This window comes from Notolepis coatsorum, assembly GCF_963971535.1.
Source record: "Notolepis coatsorum genome assembly, chromosome: 1".
Taxonomy (NCBI): domain Eukaryota; kingdom Metazoa; phylum Chordata; class Actinopteri; order Aulopiformes; family Paralepididae; genus Notolepis; species Notolepis coatsorum.
Genome location: NC_140165.1, coordinates 245054059 through 245071666, shown reverse-complemented (window position 1 = coordinate 245071666; position 17608 = coordinate 245054059). Strand labels below are relative to the sequence as shown.

Genomic DNA, 17608 nt, shown 5'->3' with positions numbered 1-17608 from the left:
CTTCGGAACCACATGCAGCCCATGCTGTGCTACATTCGCACTGCAAAAACATGTGACAGAAGACCCTGAAGCTGACGAGGAGGTCAGACAAAGTGTAGAGAGGAGTTTCTACGTGGACAACTGTCTGCAAAGCGTCTCGACGCCAGAAGAAGCCGAAGCCCTCCTACTCAAGCTCCGCGCCTCACTGATCAAAGGCGGCTTTGATCTCCGGCAGTGGGCCAGCAGTGACCCTCAAGTACTTCGCAGCCTCTCCCCAGAGACAAAGGCAGCAAGCAGCGAGACCTGGATGGCGACCACCCCAGGTGAAGCACAGGAAATGACATTGGGCCTAGTCTGGTGCTTCAAAACAGACTCGCTCCATTACAAATACACACCCCTGACCACGGAGCAGGGAAGGTCGACCCCTCTACCGACCACCAGACGGAGCGTATACAGAACACTCGCAAGTCAATACGACCCGCTGGGGTGTATCCTACCTTACACCACTCGGGCGAAAATGATTGTACGAGAGCTGTGGGACAAGGAACAGGGCTGGGACGACCCCATACCCGACCATCTAGCTTCCACCTGGAGAGAGTGGGAGAAAGAACTCAGCTCGCTCCAAAATGTGAACATACGCCGAAGCTACGTCCCACCCACAGTGCGGCTGGAGACGTGCCAGATGGACCTGCACGTCTTCAGCGACGCCTCAGAAGTAGCCTACGGTTCGGTGGCTTACTTGCGGGCCCGAGAGGAGGGAGGAGAAATACACACAGCCTTCATCCTGGCTCGCTCAAGGATAGCCCCCCGCAAGCAACAATCGATCCCGCGTCTAGAGCTCTGCGCAGCTCTGGTAGGCGCGCAACTCGCCACGTTAATCCAACGTGAACTCACCATCCCGGTGCAAAGAACAATCTTGTGGTCAGACTCCATGACCGTACTCACATGGATCCAGTCCGATTCTTGTAGATACAAGGTCTTCGTGGGAGTCAGAATCACAGAGATTCAAGACCTAGTAGGATCAGCGTGCTGGAGGTACGTGGACACGAAACAGAACCCAGCCGATGTCATCACACGGGGGATGTCCCTAGATGACCTCACACGTCACAATATCTACAGTGATGGTCCTGAGTTCCTCAAGCTCCCGGAGGAAGAGTGGCCTACCCCCACCCCTCGGGAGGCTAGTCAAGAGGAGGCAGAGATCAAGAAATCTATGTTCTGTGGGTTGACGCACACCCCAGTCCCCACTGACCCTAACATAGACGACTGCCTCACCTTTGAGAGTGCGCAGCTAAAGACATTCCTGTGGCACCACCCTGAGGTTCCCCCCACTACCGACATTAACGCATCGAACTACGAAGAGGCAGAACTCCTTCTGCTACTGCGAGCCCAAAGAGACTCGTTCCCCGACGAGCTAGACTGCCTGCAGGGAACAAAGCCAATCCCGTCAGACAGCAGACTGCTCCACTTGGCCCCCGTGCGCGACACCCATGGCCTCATCAGGGTGGGTGGTCGTCTGAGACGGGCCCCGGACTTAACGGATGACGTCAAGTTTCCTATAGTCCTCAACAGCCGACACAAGGTCACTGAGCTCATCATAAAGAAATACGACGAGGATGTGCACCACGCTGGGGCAGAGAGAGTCTTCGCTGAGATCCGACGTCGCTATTGGATACTGAACGGAAGAGAAGCAGTACGTCGCTTCCAGCGGACTCGTCTAGACTGTCGCAAGTGGCGAGCACAGCCCAGTATACCCAGGATGGCCGACCTGCCTCACTGTCACACCTGACCCATGGCGAGGCTGATAGAGTTGCCGAGGCTCCCTGACCCCCCTGATGACGATCATGACCCACTGACTTTGTAGATTGCCCTACTCCCCACAACAGACATTGAGCAGTTGACTGGACTATTAATCTGTCTCCCTTTAACTAATTAGGTGCAGACTAATTAGGAGGCAGCTGTTGTGAAGGGCCAGATTAAACTGAGAATCTACCTTTATTGTTTGATATACTTTGTATATTATTTATATATATACACGGAATATCCCTTTACCTGCGTTCAGACCAGAGTAATATTCGCTCTCCTATTGGACAGCGCCCCCAGGCGCCAGCGCGCAAGCCCCCAACGGCAAGTTCAAAGACAACTGCAGGCATGTCGGAACATGCCCGGAGTCAGCGTAGTGATACCAGACAAGGACTGAGGTTGGGACTAGATATTCACTTAAGTATAAATACAGCGCAAGGTGCGCACACCAGTAATTCAGCTTAGTTCAATTCAGTTACGTTCAGTACCTTACCCACCTTCACCACGAGTCAACGTGCAGTGAAGTGAGCAACCTTGCGTCTAACAGAACATTGAGAACCGCGTGCGAATAGAATGGTAAAAGTGTCAGAGTTTAATGAAGTAACGTTGAGTTCGACCTAATCTAATGTGAAGTAAATAGTCGTTCATTTATTGTATATCGTGCGGCCACAGTTATTTCGTGTGTAACATTACCCAGCGGTTCGTCGTGTCTTTAGCTAGTGTACTTAACCAGGCTGTGTGGCCTAAATACGTCGCCCACACCCGAGGAGTCCTAGGCGGAGAACCGTTGGACATGTACACAGGAGAATCGGCGTCGGCGATTGCAGAATCATTCCTGGTTGGATTATATTGATTTGGAACGTGGTACCCGGAGAAGAGCATCGTTGATTTCCACTATCGTTTGGGATTCAACCTCGTGAGGATTACAACTCGGGTCGGCCTCGTGGACGGGGCTGGCTAGCTGTCATCAATGCTGTCGAGCATCTGGATTACAATTATTACTTTGCTGCTGATCAAGGGAGTTTACAAGGACCGACTCTTGTACCTGGAGTCTCTTTATTCCTCATTGAATCAGACGGAGTACCCGAACATTCCTCTACCCTCCAGGCCTTACACCCCCGGAGGGAACCCATTGTCTCCAGTCGGTACCAGTGTTGCCCTATATAGTTGCTACTATACGACAGGTGGTGTCAGCTTAGACCCATCGTAGGATTCCTGCTATTCTTAGTGACTCATGCTCTTGACTGACTTTACGTATATTCTTCGCCATACAAGCGCGACCCTAATTCTCATTCTGTAACCTAACGTTGCCTAATAATAATAAATTACCCTCAAATACTATTTCTGTGTCAATGCCGTGTTCTTGTGGGTGTTCACCATCTATATTTGATGTACTGTCTGGCCAGTAATTAAAGTACATAACTAGCAGTGGTTTAATCTATCACAATCTTTAATACAGTCAGGGTTTTGTAACCCCTCAGTTACACTAACCTTCAAATTACCAGACGACCGCTCTACCTCCTGAGACACTGCTAACCCTAACCTTCTGATTAGCAGACGACAGCTCTACCTCCTGAGACACTGCTAACCCTAACCTTCTGATTAGCAGACGACAGCTCTACCTCCTGAGACACTGCTAACCCTAACCTTCAGATTACCAGACGACCACTCTCCCTCCTGAGACACTTCTAACCCTAATCTTCAAATTACCAGACGACCACTCTACCTCCTGAGACACTGCTAACCCTAACCTTCAGATTACCAGACGACAGCTCTACCTCCTGAGACACTGCTAACCCTAACCTTCACACAACAGGCCATGGAGGTGCATCATAACATAGAACCAACTAATCAATTGTAAAAATAACTAACTATTTCTTATGATCGATTCATTGTAGATTAGTCGATTAGTTGTTGCAGCCCTACTGACCAGAACATTACTTTCCTATGTTTGTTTATTTCTTTGTGTTTTTCTGTGTGTATGTGTGTGTGTGTGTGTGTGTGTGTGTGTGTGTGTGTGTGTGTGTGTGTGTGTGTGTGTGTGTGTGTGTGTGTGTGTGTGTGTGTGTGTGCGTGTGTGCGTGTGTGTGTGTGTGTGTGTGCATTGCAATGTGTGTTGTTTTAAGATAAAAACTTTATTTTATCTAAACATTACAACACTCGCAGGACATGTTTCATAACACTGCTGAACCGTGTGTGTGAACTTATTTTGCAATCAATATTGCCTTGAAATCCGTTAATCGCTGCTTGCGGCTATATTTTTTATTGATTTGTTATCCACTTTTGTCTCGTCTTGTTGTCTTATTGTTATGATTTTATATGCTGTGTGACGTCATATGCCTTTTTTGTGCTTATCTCTGTCTGTACACTCGACGTGACTGTGAATGAGGGAAACCTCAGTTGCCTTTCAAGTTTAAATAACGGTTTGAAATGAAAAACGGCCTTGATCATACTTTACCAATAGGAATAGAAAAGGATAGTTGGTATTTTTGTCCCTTATATAACTGTCCTCCTGTACTATAAAAGTTATTGAAAGATGATGCAATGATTGTGAACTAAATGTAATTGTTTCGACATACAGGCCACTGTTTCATAATTATCCCAGAGGAGGGGAAGTCATTAAGCTGATAAAGACCATGTCTGGCCATCGTCTTTGATGGCAAATAATTAGGATGATGAGGAAGGATGATCACAGGACATGTAATGAAGGGGCGAGCGGAGAGAGAAAGGACAGAGAGTACAAGAGTTTTCTATTTCATTTAGCTATTTTCACATGGTTTGCTATTTTCACATTGTGCGTGTCATAAATCAATACCCCACTATCCTATGGACAATTAAAAAAATATGATTACAAATCTCTGCTTCAGTTTGTGACTGTTTTTCATTTAACATTTTTCAACTTTGTTTTTGTTCTATTTACTCAAAGTCTAATTACTTAAACTAATTTTCTTTTCCTTATCTTTCTTTTATGTTTTTTATTTAATCTGTTTTAATATGTTGAATCTCAACATGTAAGTTGAGGGCCACCCCCAATGATTTACCCAGATCTAAATAAAGATTTGTATTAATTAATTAAATATTGCTTTTCCCCCACAAAAATGATTGATTAATGAATTTATCATTAAAAGAAATTTGCTTGGTCGAAAATTAATGTTGTTGTTTACATGTATCGCCTCCCTACTTCCCATTTTCCCACGTGGAATGCACCTGATTGGATAAATGATACGCTGGTGCTCTAGTGTGACATCTAGTGGCTGAATGTTAACTATAGCACCTTTAAGTGTCAAAGGTAAATGGTAAATGGCTGCATTTATAAAGCGCTTTTATTTATAGTGCTTTACAATTTCCTCCTCACATTTTAACCCATTCACTCACACATTCACACACCAATGGTGGAGGCAACCATGCAAAGTGCCAACCTGCACATCGGGAGCAATTATGGGTTAATTGTCTTTCTCAAGGACACTTCGACAAGAGGCCTGGGAGGAGCAAGAATCAAACCGGGAACCTCCGGTTTACCAGACGACTGCTCTACCTCCTGAGCCACTGTCATCCCGGTAAGAGTACACATTCTCTGTGAAGACGTTTTTCAGCGCTTAGTAGCATTTAGACTTCTACGTACTGCACAATTGGAGGGGGGCTTCCCACTCTCCAAGACATTTACAACAAGCAGTGCATGGGTAAGGCTAAGAGAATAATCAAAGACTCCAGCCACCCAAACAACTGCCTCTTTGAACTGCTGCGGTCAGGCAAGCGCTACCGGAGTCTTATGGCAAGCACAGAGAGACTCAGAAGAAGCTTCTATCCCCAGGCCATCAGGATGCTCAACGAACAATAACACTATGTAACAACCATCAAATGCACTCACAGCACACACATCCACACACACACACACACACACACACACACACACACACACACACACACACACACACACACACACACACACACACACACACACACACACACACACACACACACACACACACACACACACACACACACACACACACACACACACACACACACACACACACACACACACACACACACACACACACACACACACACACACACACACTTTAAACAAACAACTCACTGCAGCACCCACTTTACCCACTTTAGAACACCTAAACACACTTTATATTTATTGGTAAAAAATTTGCACTACAACCCATACCTCATTACACCTTACTGTAAATTGTACCTAAATTGTACCTCATCACATTTCTGCATTGTACTGTATAGTATATAGTATATTGTATTGTAACTCAGTTACTTTTCTACTCTGCATTGTACATTGTATATATGTATATATTGAACACTTTTGTCTACGTACTTGACTTCTATTTTATACTTACTATACTTGTTTTATACTTATCTATTTTTATCTAGCACAATCTCTGGAGCAAAACAGAAAGAAGCATTTTATATAAAAGTATTCTGTACTTCTGTTCTGTATGACAACTAATAAAGAAACTTGAAACTTGAAACGTGAAACTTGCAGCTTCTTCTATCTGTGGTGGTTGTGGGAGTATTTACCGTATAGTTCCGTGTGACCTTCTTAACTAATCTCTCCTCCGTACAAGAGCAAGTTAAATGCTCAGAGGTGGGAGGTGAAACAACTTGAGGGAAGATATCCTTTAAAAAATTAGCGAGTGAGGATAAGTGACCCTCTCCAACCTGACCGCCTCGAGAACCAACCGGTCTTTCATGTGGAGCAGCAGCAGAGTCTGTTGATAAGTGAGTCACACACATCGTTAGGTTATGACTATAACCAAGTTCTGTTAGTTAGGGCGATGCTTGGCTTCGCCTTCTGCACTATCTCGCGTACGTGCACGCGTACTGAATAAACCACAAATGTACCTCTAATACCAGTATTAGTCTGACCACACCCCTCATCAGCTTACCTTCATAAGCAGGTGTGTGGTCACCTGCTCTCCTCCTTCCCAAGCTTTCACCACAAGGTGAGGTCAAGGGCTGCAGCGGCCGTCCGAAGCCAAGCATCGCCCTAACTAACAGAACTTGGTTATAGTCATAACCTAACGTTCTGTATCGTTAGGGCTCAGCTTGGCTTCGCCTTCTGCACAAGGGAGGCCAAGCGGAGCCACTTGGCTGACAAATACACCCCGCTGACAGCCCCCCAAAACCATCAGAACAGGGAGGGCCGAGCCCCCCCGACCCCCCCTAATGGAGGGTATCCCCCCTATTAGAGGCTTCACGGGAAGGCGACGGACCCGACCGTGCGAAGAGCTCTCAAGCAACTTAACGCACAGGGTGAGCAGACCGTGGCTTGACCCACGACTACACACACGCACAACCCGCATGCCACCCGGGAACGAACGGAGGAACAACCTCGTTACTGCCCCCAGAATCACGGGGTCAAGGGCAAACCCAACCCCGTGGCAAGGCCGTAGCAGCGGAGCACGAAGGAAGACCCAGACCCACCAAAAGGACTGGACTCCCTGGAATGGGGGCCCGGAGAAGTCCATGATGCCAGCATCAAGACCCCACCAGGTGGGCACGTAGTGCCCCGCCCCCCACATCGCCAGCGTATTCGGACAAAGGCCCCTCAGTTACTGCACCTGGTATTCCCAGGCGGAACCAACCAGGCCAGTAAGCCGAGCGGGCCCCGTCCCCCCAATAGTACACCGCCTGGCACACTGACCCTGCAGAATAGGCAGTCAGCATGGCCGTAAGCACACAAAAAAGGTTAACCAACGGAAGCAGGCAGCGCACCGGGGAAAAACCAGGCAACAGGCTGTTAACCCTAGCCTGGAGACTGCGGACGAGACAGGCGCCAGAGGGGACAGCTGAACACAGCCGCCCCGGCGGAAGGAGCGTAAGCTGGCGGTGTTGCATGACCAAGCCTCCATTTAACAACCCCCACCCAGAGGGGTCGAGGCAGAGAAGGCTGACACGATTGGCAGACGTCATGAACGTGCAGGGGCACCCTCAACCGGTGAACCCGGGAGTTGACACTGCTCCAACACACCAGGGAATCAACCACCTCGGTGTTACCCAATGCGGCGGTTGTTCCTATAACCCCTCAAGAAAAAAACTCCAAAACACACCTGCGGGTATACACCGGCTATACCGCAGTACAAGTGTTTCAGTTTCCAAAAAGGGTTAACCCAGGCCTACGGGTCGCAAACATCACTTCGGACCGGGCCTGGCGGTACGGGAAGCACAGGGTCACCAGAGGAGGTCAAAAAACCACCCCCACAGGCCCCTCTTCGCCATGCGTGAGAGAGGAGCGAAAAACAATGGAGAACCAGCCCCTAAGCACACCGTACCTGGTATTCCCCGGCGGTCTCCCAACCAAGTACTAACCAGGACCAACCTGTGTAGCGGCCGAGATCCGACGAGATCGAGCGCGTACAGAATGGCATGGCTGTAAGCCATGACGACAGTGCTGAGTAAAAACATACCCAACCAGGGTCTCCATAGCGCTTAACCCTGTGACACCCAGACCGACCTGGCATTTTTTCCCCTGAAAAAAGCCCAAGTCCCTCAGGGTACCAGAACAGCAGATCTGCATCCCCGGCGGACAACGGGTTCAACTGATCTGGACCAGCGTGACCAGAACCAGTCCCGTGCCCTAACCACGCCGACATGCCCCAGGAAAAGGGCAGATATGCGTGTTGATCTTAACATGAAAAGAAGGCGCCACCCAGACGTCGGGACGAACCGCGCCTGGTGGCCCACCCCAAGGGCGTGAGACCCCACTACATATGTTCAGATCCATCCCGTCATCATCCCCCAGACATGAACGAGGATCCGTCGACAACCCACCCAGGTCATGGGATGTGGTCGCCGGAAGAGGAAAAACCCCCATCTCAGTTGCTTTATAAAAACGCTGTTTCAACCACAAGCAACTAAGGCGTGCCAGTCAATCGCCTGTTTACAGCGAGCTAGCACTATACGTGCGTCGGGACACACCCCCATCAATGAACAGGCTATTTAGACCTGCCATTGAATCCCCAAGGCGCCCAGGGGAACGACAAGAGGGGTGTGACACTCCCTAACTCCAACACTTCTGGAATAGAAAGAAGGAAGCATCAACAGTATGTATCCCAGTCTACACAGCCGGGGTAAAAAATGTACACATTTTTACATCCCACCACCCTCCCATAGGAAAGAGACGGGGATCCCCAGAGAGACTTCCCACGCGAGCTGTACAGATTGAAAAGAATATATTGCACCTTGAGCCATGTAAAAAACTGGTTTTAGGGCCTCCGGGGAAGAGGCACCGAACCCATACACACTCAATAAACGAATTGAATCGAATATACATACAATAGAAAAGGACCCTTCTAGAGGGTCCACTCACTTTGACAATCTGAGGAGGAAGGCTCTGTACTCTGATGGAGGCTTCCTCACATGGATCACATGGAAGAAGGAGTCCGAACTCACAGAAGGCCTGAGTAGGCGCTTGGTGAGGAGGAGCCCTGACCACCCCCCCTGAAAACAGATCCATCACATGGACCTGAACAGCACACGGAAGTCCTACCAACAGAGACGCGCACGGTGACGTACTCTATGGCGGGGGAATTCCTGCGGTGCACACGCCCAATATACCAGGCCGTGGGACCAGGAACTCCCTCCCCCCCCCCCCGTAACGTGCCGAACCGCCACGTGACGGGAACCTTGAAGGACAGGGGGTGTACCCCTGACCGACAGAACAATGGGGAGAGGAAAGGTTACCAATTCACCCCTTTACGACCCCACACCCATGATACGACGTAACGACAAAAAGAGAATATGACACAGTCATAGTCAGCTCTATGAAGCGTTTCACAGCTCCACACAGCGCACGAGCTAACCTGCTATCTGATTTTTACTAAGGAAAAACACAGAATAGAGAGGGCTCTAAGAACCCCGGTCCAACATACACATGTGCTTCTGTGGCCAGTACAACCCAGTTGTAGGTCACATGACACACACAACCCATCATCATCACAATGAGAGAATACATCATTCTTGATTAGTATCGACCACAGGCCTTGCTAAGCACACGACAGCAACCAAACCAATTTCCCTTTAGGAAATAAGTTTCTCCAGCAGATTTAGCACAACCTCAGCAATCAAGCTGAGAGTTACATCGTATCCCTACCACACAAACGACACAATTAATGCACAACATGTCTGATAGGAGGTGATAAAGTCCCCAGGGAACCGGGGGGGGAAACACAATCCTCCTATTTTACCCCCAATACGGCCAGTTAAAACAGGAAAACCTGTTAATGTGTGAACTCACTGTTCATTGTCATTACAGTCTGAGAAAGAACATTCTTTTACTCACTCGTCACCAAGCATAGCTTCATAGGTTAGTTGCCTTAGTAGTGAGTACACGGTACACATAAACACCATGATGTTTCTCACACAACAACCAGATCAATACATCACGACCTGCACGGAGAAGCTACTGCCAGTGACAAAAACAGCTCACACACAACCCGCAACGTATCTCAAATGCATTGCAACAACACACGTTTTGGGAAAAAACACCGTCATTCACAATACATTTAGCAAGGTAAAACCAGAAGACGTGTTATGAGGGTCTGGCCAACCCCGTACCTGCCCGGAACGCAGATCAACGAAGTGCAGTCACAAGCGTCCCGTGTTGTTCGATCCGGGCAGCGTCGCCGCTCCACCAGTCGCTACAGTCCTCTTTGTTGACGCAATCCCCGTCTAGGCTCGGGCAGGGTTGACGAACATCCCCTGTCAAGGATGACGTCGTGGTCAAAAGTGTAAAACATGTTAAAAATCAAAGCACGTTCAACAGAATAGCATCAAGCTAACGGCTGCTCCAGCCGTTCGGGTGCTATCGCTTCCGCTCGCGAGACGCCGATCTACGACGCACGCGATCAGGAGCGAGCTCCCGGCGGCGCGCGAGAAGCCAAGCCACCCCGCGCCAGGCCACCGACCGGCTAACCGTAAGCTATGAACATGTAAACAATGACATAACACTCACCCAGACAGGCCGCCGTTCTGAACCTCTCCTCACTTTTTAAGAGAAAAGGAAAAACAAGACGTCAACACCGCTTCACAACGGTGATAATAACACGTCCGGCGGAATCAGCACAGTACCAACTGGCCTGTATAGCTGACTTTGAACATGAATCTGCCGCTATCGCACATTACATGCACATATCCCCTCGTGAAGGAATACTCTCATTTGGATATGAAAGATGGGGTCTTAACACGGTGACAGAGAGAATCCACTCGTCCAGAACACACAGGGATCACCAGTGTCAATGGTCGCGGCCCACTAGTTAAAACTATAATGGTCGCCAGACCAAGGCCTTCTGTCGCCTAGACGGCTAAACAAAGGACCCTAGCCTGGGGCCGGTTTCCATAAACTTCGTCTAGTAGCCCCCATAGCACTAACAGACAAGTGGAGCCCGCCAGCAAACACTACTCACCCAACCTGGAACGCACCGCTCCTCACAACAGCGGCATGTCCGACAGTTCAGCTGTGGCTTGACAGGTTTCACCCCAACAAACACAGCAAGGAACTGCAGTTGAGAAGCATGCAGCGGCGTGCTCCCAATACGAAAACCGGTGGAGGGTTTGTAGAATGATCATCATCTTCTAGACACTCCAGTACGAAGACAATATCGCCGTATTTTCCCGAAAATAGTGAGAGAGAAAATAAAGATATGATGTCAACGTATCCTTGTTTCCCAAGCTGTTCCTAATCCAATTTCTTCCATCATGGTGTCAAGTGTGGGGATCTACCGAGGCACTTCTTCCTTGTGGTGAAAGCGAGAAGGAGGAGAGCAGGTGACCACACACCTGCTTATGAAGGTAAGCTGATGAGGGGTGTGGTCAGACTAATACTGGTATTAGAGGTACATTTGTGGTTTATTCAGTACGCGTGCACGTACGCGAGATAGTGCAGAAGGCGAAGCCAAGCTGAGCCCTAACGATACAGAACTATATATACCGACGTCTTCACCGGTTGGGATTCTGCAGAAGACATCTTATGAGGTCAGAAAATGTGAAACCAAGGAAACTATAAAACAAGGAAGGGTCGTCATGTCACTGAAAGTGTGGAAACTTTCCGTTCGGCCGACATTGAGTTGAATGGGATCAGCCGTCTCCTAGTTTATGACCATGTTATTTAAACAGGTTATTACCTCGGGTGTCAGAATCATCTGCAATTTCTTGCATTGTTATATAGCTAACATTTGACATATTGGATATATTTCCTCAGATAGCTGGTATATTTAGAATTTTAATACAGGCTTCAATAGAACTGTCACCAAAGCATATAACGCTGGTCTTCTGACGGCATGACCGTTCCTTCTTTTATAGTTTACTTGTGTGAAACGAGGAAATGGAATTGGATAAACAACGCCATCTGCTCTGAGGAATAAGGCAGTTGGTTCTGTTTTATTTTTAATATATGCATTAAAGTAATGAACACAATACATATTGATTTCAGGACTCAAATGAAGCAGCGCTGAGCCTGACTGAGGTAGGACCACCTGTTCTACAAAAAACACAGAAAGTCTGCCTTTGTTTTGATTCGGCGCATCTCAGCCGTACTTAAACCCTCGCAAGGATTAAGCCATGCGTACGGCATAATTGTATATTTCCAGCCAGCGTTGGTTTGAGTGACACTGAGGTGAAACTGGAACGTTGTACTTGACCAGATGTCAAATGAATGCTTAGCACATACCAATCCCATAAACCCCCTGGGAGCCCTGTAGTTAAGAGCATGTCAGACACCAACAAAAGGGCCAGTTAAGTTCCACTATGCAAGCATGTGGGCTGCTGGAGAAGCCAGAGGGAGCAGCTATGGTTTGAACAAACGTCTCCTCCGGTTAAATCAAACGGAAACCGGTGGATCCCATGACAGAATGTCTCCGCGGTGGTGGGTGACGTTGATTTGAAAGATGATTCCCACAGCTTAGCATTTTCTCACATGACCGCGTCTCCTAATCTAAAAGAAAGTCTAACTTGATGATGGCTACTGTCCACCGAACAGACTTCCACCCACGTGTATTTCCCATTGCAGCATTTTCTAGTACAAATAGCTGACAGGAAATCAAAAGTAGTCCATTTAGAATGGTTTGTTTGTTTAATTTCTGGTAGAATGATGAGATAGAATTCTGAGGGAAAAAGAAAAGAAAACATATATACCTGAAAGGTATTAAGCTTATCCCTATAACTTTAAAGGTAGAATCTGTAATGCTGTCAAACAGCGACCTCACGTCAGGCTCTAATCCACTCAAATCCAAATAATTCAGACTCTTGTTTTAACTTTCCTGTTGGAAGGCCACACAATCATTCAGACTCTCATTTTAACCAGCCTGTTGGAAGGCCACACAAGTCAGTCAGACTCTCATTTTAACCAGCCTGTTGGAAGGCCACACAAATCCTTCAGACTCTCATTTTAACCAGCCTGTTGGAAGGCCACACAAGTCAGTCAGACTATCCTTTTAACTAGCCTGTTGGAAGGCCACACAAGTGATTCAGACTCTCATTTTAACCAGCCTGTTGGAAGGCCACACAAGTGATTCAGACTCTCATTTTAACCAGCCTGTTGGAAGGCCACACAAGTCAGTCAGACTCTCATTTTAACCAGCCTGTTGGAAGGCCACACAAGTCAGTCAGACTCTTGTTTTAACCAGCCTGTTGGAAGGCCACACAAGTCATTCAGACTCTCATTTTAACCAGCCTGTTGGAAGGCCACACAAGTCAGTCAGACTCTCATTTTAACCAGCCTGTTGGAAGGCCACACAAGTCAGTCAGACTCTCATTTTAACTAGCCTGTTGGAAGGCCACACAAGGTGTACTGACAATTGAGATGCTTGATGGATACGCAAAAAGCACAAACTGCTGACATGTTGAACTGGCTGCGCTGAGAAACGACCCAGACGCAGAGCAGCTGAAACGGACAACCCTGAAATCCTCCAGGTCAGTTTTCCACTTTAACATCATTGGAGACATAACTTGAAATACAAAATAAATAAAAACAATATTAAACATCAGTTTTCTTAGATGTATTGATTTTTTTAAATAGATTTTTACTTTGCAGCCAGACTAGGACATGACAATCCTATCTATGCCCAGGGCGGAGTGGGTTTAAAGTGGAGTCATGTATCAGTACCTTGACACTGTGTCAGGGCCCTTGGGCAGCACCAGAGATCTCAGCTGCTCATTTGTAAACCAGGAGGAGGCCTCTGTGGCCTGGAGGGTCAGGTCAGCCAGCCGTGTGACCTCAGAGCCTGGATCCTGAGTCAAGAAGCCACACAAACTCACACCATCTGAACTCAGAGGCTGGATCCTGAGTCAAGAAGCCACACAAACTCACACCATCTGAACTCAGAGGCTGGATCCTGAGTCAAGAAGCCACACAAACTCACACCATCTGAACTCAGAGCCTGGATCCTGAGTCAAGAAGCCACACAAACTCACCCCATCTGAACTCAGAGCCTGGATCCTGAGTCAAGAAGCCACACAAACTCACACCATCTGAACTCAGAGCCTGGATCCTGAGTCAAGAAGCCACACAAACTCACCATCTGAACTCAGAGGCTGGATCCTGAGTCAAGAAGCCACACAAACTCACACCATCTGACCTCAGAGCCTGGATCCTGAGTCAAGAAGCCACACAAACTCACACCATCTGAACTCAGAGCCTGGATCCTGAATCAAGAAGCCACACAAACTCACCATCTGAACTCAGAGGCTGGATCCTGAATCAAGAAGCCACACAAACTCACCATCTGAACTCAGAGGCTGGATCCTGAGTCAAGAAGCCACACAAACTCACCATCTGAACTCAGAGGCTGGATCCTGAGTCAAGAAGCCACACAAACTCACCATCTGAACTCAGAGGCTGGATCCTGAGTCAAGAAGCCACACAAACTCACACCATCTGACCTCAGAGCCTGGATCCTGAGTCAAGAAGCCACACAAACTCACACCATATGAATGGGAGAAAAAGAAACGACTAAAGCGGCCTTGTCAGATGATAAGAAATCTGCTCCTCGCACGCCCCGAGGTTGGGAGGTCGTCACGGAGGACGTCTGTTTTACGAGTACAAACAACAACAGAGTTGCTGCGAGGATGGTGGTTAGCCTTTATGTGGTGTTCCACTCCAGAACAAAGAGAGGATTCATTCCTCCACCGTCTCTCAACCTGATTCACTCCAGTTCGGATGTTGCTTCTTGCACACACACAAAGCTGTACTCTCATTCGTAGCGCTTTGCAAGGTCAGCGGCAATGGAGGTCAAAGTTGAAATAATTTGAACTTTTTCTTATTCTCCAGCTTCAAAAGATTATTTATATTTAAGACTATAACCATTATTTATAGGAATAATTATAGGGCCAACCATCTAACGTTGATCAGGATCAAAGACTTCTATTACAAATGAGTCACAAAAACACTACTGATAGATCAGTACATATAGACAATCACTCTGGATATCAATATAGTTACTGTCTCTCTCAGATAGATCAGTACAGATAGATAATCACTCTGGGTATCAATATAGTTACTGTCTCTCTCAGATAGATCAGTACAGATAGACAATCACTCTGGATATCAATATAGTTACTGTCTCTCTCAGATAGATCAGTACAGATAGATAATCACTCTGGATATCAATATAGTTACTGTCTCTCTCAGATAGATCAGTACAGATAGATAATCACTCTGGGTATCAATATAGTTACTGTCTCTCTCAGATAGATCAGATAATCACTCTGGGTATCAATATAGTTACTGTCTCTCTCAGATAGATCAGTACAGATAGATAATCACTCTGGGTATCAATATAGTTACTGTCTCTCTCAGATAGATCAGTACAGATAGACAATCACTCTGGATATCAATATAGTTACTGTCTCTCTCAGATAGATCAGTACAGATAGATAATCACTCTGGGTATCAATATAGTTACTGTCTCTCTCAGATAGATCAGTACAGATAGATAATCACTCTGGGTATCAATATAGTTACTGTCTCTCTCAGATAGATCAGTACAGATAGATAATCACTCTGGGTATCAATATAGTTACTGTCTCTCTCAGATAGATCAGTACAGATACATAATCACTCTGGATATCAATATAGTTACTGTCTCTCTCAGATAGATCAGTACAGATAGATAATCACTCTGGGTATCAATATAGTTACTGTCTCTCTCAGATAGATCAGTACAGATAGATAATCACTCTGGGTATCAATATAGTTACTGTCTCTCTCAGATAGATCAGATAATCACTCTGGGTATCAATATAGTTACTGTCTCTCTCAGATAGATCAGTACAGATAGATAATCACTCTGGATATCAATATAGTTACTGTCTCTCTCAGATAGATCAGTACAGATAGATAATCACTCTGGGTATCAATATAGTTACTGTCTCTCTCAGATAGATCAGATAATCACTCTGGGTATCAATATAGTTACTGTCTCTCTCAGATAGATCAGTACAGATAGACAATCACTCTGGGTATCAATATAGTTACTGTCTCTCTCAGATAGATCAGTACAGATAGATAATCACTCTGGGTATCAATATAGTTACTGTCTCTCTCAGATAGATCAGTACAGATAGATAATCACTCTGGGTATCAATATAGTTACTGTCTCTCTCAGATAGATCAGTACAGATAGATAATCACTCTGGATATCAATATAGTTACTGTCTCTCTCAGATAGATCAGTACAGATAGATAATCACTCTGGGTATCAATATAGTTACTGTCTCTCTCAGATAGATCAGTACAGATAGATAATCACTCTGGGTATCAATATAGTTACTGTCTCTCTCAGATAGATCAGTACAGATAGATGATCACTCTGGGTATCAATATAGTTACTGTCTCTCTCAGCTCTACAGCTATATTTACAGGTTTTCATTTAACAGTCACACACGCACCTGGGGATACAAGCTTTATAGCTGCATTGTTACCATGGATACTGTGTAGCCCAGTATTAAATATCAAATCACGGTTAACAGAAAGAAGGTCCTGGGTTTGATTCCCCCTTGGGGACCAGGTTGCCGGGTTCCCAGGCACCCAGGTGGGGGGGTATCCCCCAGGCCTTTCTGTGTGGAGTTTGCATGTTCTCTCCGTGCTCGCAAAGGGTAGAGAGATAAATCCAATGGAAAAACATGCAGAACAGATCGGACAGAAGACGGACAGGAGCACTTGGATCGGTCCCCGGGCGCTTCCTCACGCCGCACCCCATGTCTGCCCCCTCCCAGCTGCCCTTGGGGGGGGGGGGGGGGGGGGGGGGAGGACGGCGGGAGAGGATGAAGCGCAGAGAGAACATTTGGTTGGCGACCCAAAAAGATAAATGCATGCATGTGTGTTTCCTATGTGTCACCCATCTCACATGTGTGTGTTTCCTATGTGTCGCCCATCTCACATGTGTGTGTTTCCTATGTGTCGCCCATCTCACATGTGTGTGTTTCCTATGTGTCGCCCATCTCACATGTGTGTGTTTCCTATGTGTCGCCCATCTCACATGTGTGTGTGTTTCCTATGTGTCGCCCATATCACATGTGTGTGTTTCCTATGTGTCGCCCATCTCACATGTGTGTGTTTCCTATGTGTCGCCCATCTCACATGTGTGTGTGTGTTTCCTATGTGTCGCCCATCTCACATGTGTGTGTTTCCTATGTGTCGCCCATCTCACATGTGTGTGTTTCCTATGTGTCGCCCATCTCACATGTGTGTATGTTTCCTATGTGTCAACCATCTCACATGTGTGTGTTCCTATGTGTCGCCCATCTCACATGTGTGTGTTCCTATGTGTCAACCATCTCACATGTGTTTCCTATGTGTCGCCCATCT

The 17608-nt window shown here is 46.9% G+C and overlaps 1 protein-coding gene across 1 annotated transcript in view; it reads right to left on the bottom strand.

The window, feature by feature from the left end:
• Nucleotides 1–13268: 13268 nt before the first annotated feature.
• Nucleotides 13269–17608, bottom strand: part of LOC311224533 (volume-regulated anion channel subunit LRRC8A-like) — a gene marked incomplete at both ends in the record, with an annotated part of 54978 nt that continues 50638 nt past the window's right edge. Inside the window, 4 exon segments of the mRNA XM_084309565.1 lie at nt 13269–13290; nt 13907–14083; nt 14319–14393; nt 14623–14697. Of these exon segments, the coding sequence (XP_084165691.1) occupies nt 13269–13290; nt 13907–14083; nt 14319–14393; nt 14623–14697 (349 nt within the window).